At 44.6% G+C, this 9,274-nt stretch overlaps 1 protein-coding gene across 1 annotated transcript in view; it reads right to left on the minus strand.

The window, feature by feature from the left end:
* The window catches only part of SEMA5A (semaphorin 5A), a 429,431-nt gene that overhangs the window by 22,724 nt on the left and 397,433 nt on the right, over nucleotides 1-9,274 (minus strand). The window contains exons 21-23 of the mRNA XM_024120827.2: nucleotides 8,091-8,246; nucleotides 6,632-6,679; nucleotides 1,390-1,601 (exon numbers count right to left, since the gene is read on the minus strand). Of these exons, the coding sequence (XP_023976595.1) occupies nucleotides 1,390-1,601; nucleotides 6,632-6,679; nucleotides 8,091-8,246 (416 nt within the window). The remainder of the gene's footprint in view (nucleotides 1-1,389; nucleotides 1,602-6,631; nucleotides 6,680-8,090; nucleotides 8,247-9,274) is intronic.

The following is a 9,274-nucleotide window of genomic DNA, read 5'->3' on the forward strand; positions in this document are numbered from 1 at the left end:
ACTTTGTTGTAAAGCAGAAACTAATACACCATTGTAAAGCAGTTATACTCCAATAAAGGTGTAAAAAATAAATAAAGAAAGAAACAAGATATACAGATTGTCAACAAACACATGAAAGGATGTTCAACATCACTAATCACTAGAGAAATAGTGATTATTATTTGATTTTGCAAATCAAAGCTACATTGAGGTATCACCTCACACTAGTCAGAATGGCCATCATCAAAAAATCTACAAACTATAAATGCTGGAGAGGGTATGAAGAAAAGGGAACCCTCTTGCACTGTTGGTCGGAATGTAAATTGATACAGTCACTATGGAGAACAGTATGGAGGGTCCTTAAAAGACTAAAAATATAACTACCATATGACCCAGCAATCCCACTGCTGGGCATATACCCTGAGAAAACCATAATTCAAAAAGAGTCATGTACCATAATGTTCATTGCAGCGCTATATACAATAGCCAGGACATGGAAGCAATCTCAGTGTCCATAAAAGAGTCATGTACCAAATTGTTCATTGCAGCTCTATTTACGATAGCCAGGACATGGAAGCAACCTAAGTGTCCATCAACAGATGAATGGATAAAGACGATGTGGCACATATATACAATGGAATATTACTCAGCCATAAAACGAAATGAAACTGAGTTATTTGTAATGAGGTGGATAGACCTGGAGTCTGTCATACAGAGTGAAGTAAGTCAGAAGGAGAAAAACAAATACCATATGCTAACACATATATATGGAATCTAAAAAAAAAAAAAAAGGTTCTGAAGAACCTAGCGGCAGGACACGAATAAAGATGCAGACGTAGAGAATGGACTTGAGGACATGGGGAGGGGGAAGGGTAAGCTGGGACGAAGTGAGAGGGTGGCATGGACATATATACACTACCAAACGTAAAATAGATAGCTAGTGGGAAGCAGCCGCATAGCACAGGGAGATCAGCTCGGTGCTTTGTGACCACCTAGAGGGGTGGAACAGGGAGGATGGGAGGGAGACGCACGAGGGAGGAGATATGGGGACATAAGTATATGTATAGCTGATTCAGTTTGTTATGCAGCAGAAACTAACACACCATTGTAAAGCAATTATACCCCAATAAAGATGTTAAAAAAATAAAATAAATAAGGCAGGTCATCCAAAGAATTTAAAGAATAGATACATGTATATGTATAACTGAATCACTTTGCTGTACACCTGAAACTAACACAATGTTGTTAATCAACTATGCTTCAATATAAAATAAAAATAAAACAAAATAAGAGGAGCCACTTACCTTGTCCCCCACCCTGTCAGCTATGCCACCACCACTGAGCTTTGCCGTCAGGGTCCACCTGCCTTCTTTGCACACCTGGCTGCAGCAGAGGCTGCTGACCCCTTACCTTGATGGCCTCCACCGAGTCATACTTGTCCAGTTTGTTGATGTGGTTAGTTATGCTGGTGTTGAGAGGGGCGGGTGCAACGGGGTGGATGACGGTGGCATCGTGGGACTGCTGCTGGTACCGCTGGCAGTAGGTGTAGACAAGCAGCGTAAGAAGGCAGCCCAGGATGGAGCTGCTGAGCCCCACGGCGATCATGTGGAACAAGTTGAACTCTGGGAAGACAACATCAAAAGTGAGGCCACCCTGGAGAAGGACGCACTCCTCCCTGGCTCAGTGTGCTCAGAGGAAAAGAGAAGGACGCAATGGAAAGCTCCACACTCCTTCTAAAACTCAGGAAATCACAGGGCCTTCGTTTGAAATGTCGTGGCCTCCAAGACACTTCTCTGCAGCGAGCTCAGTGTAGTTTAAGTCAACGCTCTTACGGATTATAACCACCATATAATATGGTGATCTTTTAAAGATCACCAAATACGCTAGCAGAGACACTTTTTTCTTTAAAGGCTTGTGAAAGACCGTTCTTCTGTTTCAAGTGCAGCATGATCTGTGGTCTGGGGGGTTTCTAGGGAACATGTTTTCCATTTTCCTGAACAGGCTGAGTCCCTGCTTGCAGCCTGGCTGTGTCCCGGGAACAAAGCGAGGATGTATCTAGTGCTTCCAATCACTGCTCACCTGCAAAAAGCCCGACTATTTCCCCCTCCTTTATCATTTCATTTTATTTAAAAATGTGTTCCGATTATATGGTTCTTATGTTTTCCATTACATTTTTTGGAATATGAAGATACACATATTGTATAACGTTTGATTGCATGAAAGAAAAAGTGCAAAAGGATATACAAGAATAAATCTTTTTTTTCTTTCTGAGAGGGAACCACCGTCACCACCTTCTCCTGTGCTCTTCCAGAGACACTCTGAGCGCTTGCATGCTGCGTGTGCGTGTTGTAAATATTATCCTGGGTACCATTTTTTCACTCACATTGTATTTTGGAGACCTTATAAAGAAAATGGCTTACTCCAAAGAAACAAAGGATTTGTGTCAAAGGAATATGATCTATTCATGGTTATGAAATGACCCTCTTTTTTTACAGTGTTTTTTCTATCTCATAGCATCTTTAAGTTATTTTCTTTGAGTTATAAATACACAATGTTGAAAAAACGAGCCGACATGGACTCAGGTCTCTAAGACAGGATTGGTTTGAGTGGCATCAAGGTAGCTTAACCAAGAACGGCTTAATCTCTGACAAAGAGCAACAAAAGAAAAGAAGATATTCATTGTGTGTTGGTAAAACACCTTACAATCAAAATTTTAAGCCTTTCAGGGAACAAAGACAACATCTGAGCCATGACCATGAAGCTGAGATTATTGAAAATCAGGTAAAGCAAAACAGGACCTCAATTTTTCTATGCTGTCTTGGCACCGTATAGCCAACCAGTTGCCTAAGGGTTCCTGGCCCTATGTCTCCACTGCACATCCTGGAATCTGGCTTTTCTCCCAAGGTGTCCCCTCCGTGCACCGCCAGAGGGCTGAGTGACACCCTTGCTCTCCCTGCACCCAAATGGGACCACTGAAGATGCCTGCTGGGCACCCCTGTGGATGCCGGGTGAGACCGCTGGGCCACGTGGGGAGGACCCCGGGGCTCTCGGGGAGAGAAGACCTGTGAGTTTGTCTACCACACCCAGGTTCTGGGGTGTTCTCTCCTGAAACACCTGGGATCCTCCCGAGGACTCTCTGAGCTGTCCTCGCCTCCCCTGGGATCCACAGCACAGGTGGGGAGCATCCTTCATCCGTCCCTAAACCCTCTAAGCTTCTCCCCTTTGCTGTTCCTGGACCCTGTGTTTCGGGGCCCTGGGCCCTGGGAGATAGATTCGCTCCAAGAGGCGATGAACTCCGCGTGGAGAGGCAGCCTCGTCCTCTGTTCCCTGTGAACCGTAACCAACGTACTCCACCCACGCTGAGACTCCAAACAGGTGACTCCTAACCCGCGCCTCAGGTGTCGTCAGCACCCGGAGCTGGATAATCCAGGAGGACGTTACTAGAACATTCCACAGATATCACCCACTCCCTGACATCCGCCTCAATTTTTCACTTCTTGATTATCCTGTCACTGGTTTAGCAAAGTGAAAGGAATCTCGAAATCTTTGGCTGTTCCTGATTTGGTCTGAAGACTCTAGGGCTGAACCTGGGACAGCTGGATAAAGCATCCAGGGGCCATTCTAGCAGCAACCGCTAGAAGCTTCTACTCTAACCCTGAAGTTGCCCTCAAGATAAGCAAGAGTGATTTCATACCTGTCGTCATCTCTCGATACTTTAGCCGTTTGGACCCCCCCAGGGTTAATGCAGCATATGGATAAAAGTACTTCTGCTGCACTGGTAAAATAATATATAGAAGATGTATGACTCCCTCCCTATGCAGGTACTTCGTTATTAGTCAAATGAATCATTCCTGCAGGTGCCTGAGGAGGTCTGGGGCCAGCTGACATCTGTATGATGATTATACAGTCTCTGTGTCTCATGCGACTAAAAATAGCTAAGTTGGAACATTTCAATAGGCCTACATTTTTTCTGCATAAGCGAAAAATCGAGCCTATTAAATCTCTTGAATCTGCTTAGCGTGGCTCTTTGCTTCGAATACAACGCTCTTTGCTGTTGATTTTGGTCAGTAAAGCTAGAATAGAGACCAACTACCCAGTCGATTCAACTGGCTGATTTTCTGTGCAAAGTCTGATTCTTTTCAACAAACTGAAGAAAGCGTCCCCAAACATCCTTGCTAGGTGATTGTTTTTACCTCTCAGCCCCACAATTAGCCCCATCTGACCTCTTACCCACCTACTCTGCTGTGCCAAGGTTAGCAGCCTAAGATCTAAACGATTGGTTCTGAATACTGTAGCGTAGTTAAAGTTTCTATGATCGAATCAATAGCACCTCAAGGCTTGATTTGGTGCAGCCTTTGGTACAGCTGGTCCAGACAGGCAGAAGCTGCATTTCAGGATGCAAGTGAGCCTTCGGCATCATGTCCTCCTGGGGGCTCGAGGCCTTGGCAGGACTCCCGTATCTTAACCCTGAGAAGGCTGGCCGAGGAAAGTGGTTCTGGAACTTGTGTTAGGCCTGGAGGGCCAGTCATGCTGGCTGCCCCCAGGTTCTGCCTTGGCCTCCCTCAGGGCAGGAACACTTTCTACAAGCTCTGCTCCAGTGGCGACCCCGGGTGTTGCCCAAGAGTGTCGCCTGGCCAGGGCTGCCGTGGCTGCGTACCCCAGATACCCTCCTCTGGCACACTCAGCACCAGGACCCTTTCCCCGCGGTGCTCCGGGCTTAAAGCTCACCCTGGGATCCCACTGCCTGGATCCAAAGCTGGCTTCACTTCGACTGTTTGCGTGAACCTCATCTCCCTGACCCTCATGACCCCTATTTATAAAATACAGATAAAAGGACATGGCTGCTATTCCTTTTCTACAATTCCCCAAACGAAGATTTCTCTGAAAACTGATTTTTCATCACTCACCTGGCAGCGAAGCCTGACCTGACCTGATCATTTGCTGCAGAACCAGGAGGAGCGTTGATTAGCAGCTCCACTCCACCTACATTTCACAGCAACGTCATTAAAGAGGTTGGTTACGGAGTGCGACCCCCAGACCTCGGGGTGTCATACCTTATATGACCCGTATTACCCATCTATAATCTGAAGAAGGCTGACTTCCAAAGCCTGCTCTACCTCCGAGGGTTTTACGTAAAGAACCGTGGGCTGTGGCACCCACTCGAATGCTCTTTGTGAGGATGAAATAGGCTACCTCTACGGTGTCTGGCACACAGTGACTGCCGACCTAAAAATACCACAGCCATAATGCTTTTTATGTGAACCAGCCAACATTCGTCTTGCAGCCGGATCCCCAAGTAGTAGATCACAGAACTGACCCAGTCAGACAACAGACACTGCCCTTCTCAGGCACAGGGCTCTCTTGGGATGTGACTTTTGGTCCCAGAGGGGCTGGGGCTCTTTGAGTCCCCCCTGTAAGCTCAACACCCCTCACAAAACTGACACAGAGTGGGTGCTCAGGAAAGATGATTGGAAAAAATGGATCAACAGGGCTTCCCTGGCGGCGCAGGGGTTGCGCGTCCGCCTGCCGATGCAGGGGAACCGGGTTCGCGCCCCGGTCCGGGAGGATCCCACGTGCCGCGGAGCGGCTGGGCCCGTGAGCCGTGCCCGCTGAGCCTGCGCGTCCGGAGCCTGTGCTCCGCAGCGGGAGAGGCCACAGCAGTGAGAGGCCCGCGTACCGAAAAAAAAAAAAAACAAAAAAAAACAAAAAAGAAAAAATGGATCAACAGATGGCTGACTTATAACAGATAGCAGATTCTTAACCAGTGTAGCGAATAACTAAGTACATTCCCAAAACACACCGATGAAAACCGAGATTCCTTCTGAGTGTGAGAGACCAAAGCCCGTAGGGTTGAGCTGCCTGGGGCTTCCCGCTGGAATGGATTCTGACAGAAATGGTTAGGAACAGTCATTGGCTACACACGTGAAGATGCTGGTCTTGCGTGTGGTTTTCGGCTCTGACACCAAAGGTGGAGCAGGGCTGGGCTCTGATCAATGGACAGCCAGCCCCTCCCATCCAAACAGGATAGAACTAGATGGGAAAGTCCAAAAGCATTATGCATTTGACCCAGAGAATGTGATTTCTGTCATTCAGGGTTGCAGGAAGTTAGAAAAATATCTCTGGAGATATAGGTATAGCCTTTTGCCCATAATAAAATTCTGACATTTTATCACTTCAGCAGTTTGGAGAGCTGAGGCTGGCTTCCATGGATTTGCACTATAAACATAAAGAAAATGGTTGAATTCTGTTTTACTCATAGGAAATCTAACTGTAGCTAATACCAAGATCACTGGGCCATAAAGCTTATGTCCACTAGACTCACCTGAAGGGATTATTAAGCCAAGGAGTGCTGGGCCCCTCTCAGGGAGGTTCTGACTCTGTAGATGGTGGTGCAGCCTGAGAATCTGCATTTCTATCAAGTTCCCAGGTGATACTGATGATGCTGGTCTAAGGACCCCCTGAGAACCACTGATCCAGATGTCAAATATGGACTCCTTAGCATTTCTACTGCCAAAATATAAGGTGTTTGGATTCAGGAGTTTCTCCAGTTTTATTTTATTTTTTTTCTTGGCCAGTAGCAGAAACATCATATGAAACATGGTTAGAGAAAAGACTGGAAAATACCTGAAATGAATTTTAAAAAAGAACTTACCTCCACACCTTTTCTCTTCTACGCTGCTGGATCTTGCCACAGATACTTCTGGAAAAACAAAGTTTGATCACAATGTATAAAGGGTGTAGGGAAGGAAGATCACATTAATGATTCATTTATGAAATGTCTAATGATTTTGAGTTTTATGTGAGTCAGTTTCCAAAAGCCTGATTAATTGTTCTTAAAAACGTATATATATATATATTTTTTAACCAACCAGAGATGTATTTGGTCAAGGTCACCTTGATTGGAAAGGGGGTGAGACTCATTATTACAAAAAGAAAATGCTATGGTCCCTTGGGTTGAAACCAGGGCACTAGTTTCAAAATAAGCCTGGCATATGTGCTGATTTTCTGTTACAATGTATTCTGCCAGCTGTGGAACCCCACAGTGTTTGTCTGTAGTATTTCTGCCTCAGATTTTTTTGTCTCATCAAAGTCAGTGTTGTCACATTCCCTGGGGAGGAGGACCACTCCACCAGAGCTCAGAGGAAATTACCAAAACAAATAATCTTCCTACTCGGAGCCCATTCATGTTCTTTGCCATGCCCCATGTGAAACTGACAAGTAGGATGCCAATAAAAGGAGAGACCCACCTAAATGTTTAACCCGAAGGATAAACACCATTTCAAAAGTCCAGAAACACTATTCTCTCCTGTATCGATCTCTCATTCGATAACAAGAATTAAAAATATGTCTATGGTTGAAAAGGAAACAACAATAAACACTCTTGCAGTTCTAGACCACAGAAGATTGAGGTGCCTTTTGAGGCTGAAGCTGATAGTTTTTTCTAAAATAATATCTTTCCTTTAGTGAAGGAAAACAAGGCATTCCCTGTTATTACCTTGTAAGAGGTTAGTCTCTGCTTTTGGTCCATATCAGAGTGCTAAGGCACATGGTGGGCATATATGAAATGATTTGTAAGTATCTAGCCCGCGCCTACGGTGAGCATGGGTGACTGGTTATCACTAATAACTAAATATCGAGTTCACGTGCAAAAGCCTGTAGCCAAAGGGCCAAGCCAACCTCTTCTCCAAGACGAGAGCAAGGACAGCCTTCCATTTTCCCAAATAAACTAAGGTTGTATGAAGAGAATGGCCCTCTTTTCTCTGTGCAAACACATATGCACAACTTTGCCAGAGCATTTAACTTAATATTAAAGTACCCAAATAACCTATTTTCATTTCTTGAACAAACTATTCTGACTGTGTTATAGGCAATAAATTGTAGAAGAAGACATTGTGCTTAAAAAAACCTTAAAACTCATGGCCTAAATTCAAGTCTACAGACGCGGTTATCTACAAATCTATAATCACCTTGAAACCACAAGAGATGATTGAATCATCTCTGTTTTAGCAAACAGGACCTCATGGAACAGATAAAACTCCCACCTACGAATCACTGCCTCTCAAAATATTGGAAATGATTTTGTTTGCACTAGTAAGCATCTCCCCTCTTACCTGGGAGGAAATTGGAGTCAAAAACACAGGGCCGGCTCTCCGTGGTGTTTCCGGAACACTGGATGCCCACGGGGAACAGAAGCATGCACTGGCGGATGCGGACCTGGACTCCAGACACATCACATTCGGACCAGTCTGACCACTCCGACCAGCTCTCTGCAGCGGCCAGAAGACAGGAGTTGCAGCAACAAGACCCACTAAGATCCATCAACCTGGAAGTTGGGTCAGCTTATGTACATTAAGGTTTCATATGATGTTTATAGTGGGTCTGTGTATAAATAAGATGGACTCGTATCTTATGACCAGTCCAGTAAATAAAATACAAAGGAGCAAGAATAAAAGAACTCATATACCTTGGATTAGAAATAATGTGCTTAAAATACATTTTCTAAAACTCACATTATTTTAATGCTCTAAATTAACTGTATTAGACACTCCATAAGCTAATGCATGAAGCCTGGCTGTGCGTGACCCTTCCTTGGTGGGGGAGAGATCATCAATGCAGACGCCATTCCTACGGGGTCATGCTCAAATCCTTCTCCAGAAAATTTCTACAGGCCTCAGTGCTCAAGCAAGAGAAGTGACAGTGTGTTAATGAGAAAGTCCTGGTTGTGAAAGGGGTTCAAGCTACTACAAATACTTTCTTTCCAGTTGTGAAAACAACTTTGCAGGGTCAGTACACCAAAGGCAGGCTGTACTCGTGGTAGAATTCACTCTATCCCTTGTTTACTGTCACTGAAGCACATAGGATCCACACACAAGTCGTCAAGGCCGAAAGATGAACTAGCTAAAGTCACTTTACCCCGAAAAGGAAGATTCGCTAAGATGTGTTAAATTCACCCGGACCTACAGATGTGTGAAAAGAGAGAATTAATACTCATTTTATGTAAGGAGGTTAAAAAAATGAACTCTCAATATTATTTATGAAATATTAATAATGTAAAATAATGTTTTTCTATGCAGCTTGGTTTTTTCCTCTTTTTAAATTAAATTTGGCAACGAAACTTGTGTTTTGATCCACTGTAAAGGGTATAATTTTTCCTTAGAAATGTGCAAAGTTCCAGTTTTGGGGATGACTGAGAATCTGGTTTCTAGGCACTTTTCAATATACATGGAACCTTCAAGGAAAGTCTGCAGGAGCTAGTTAAAAACGTGTGTGTGTGTCGTGTGTGTGTGTGTGTGTG

The sequence above is a fragment of the Physeter macrocephalus genome, chromosome 8, assembly GCF_002837175.3.
Source record: "Physeter macrocephalus isolate SW-GA chromosome 8, ASM283717v5, whole genome shotgun sequence".
Lineage (NCBI taxonomy): Eukaryota > Metazoa > Chordata > Mammalia > Artiodactyla > Physeteridae > Physeter > Physeter macrocephalus.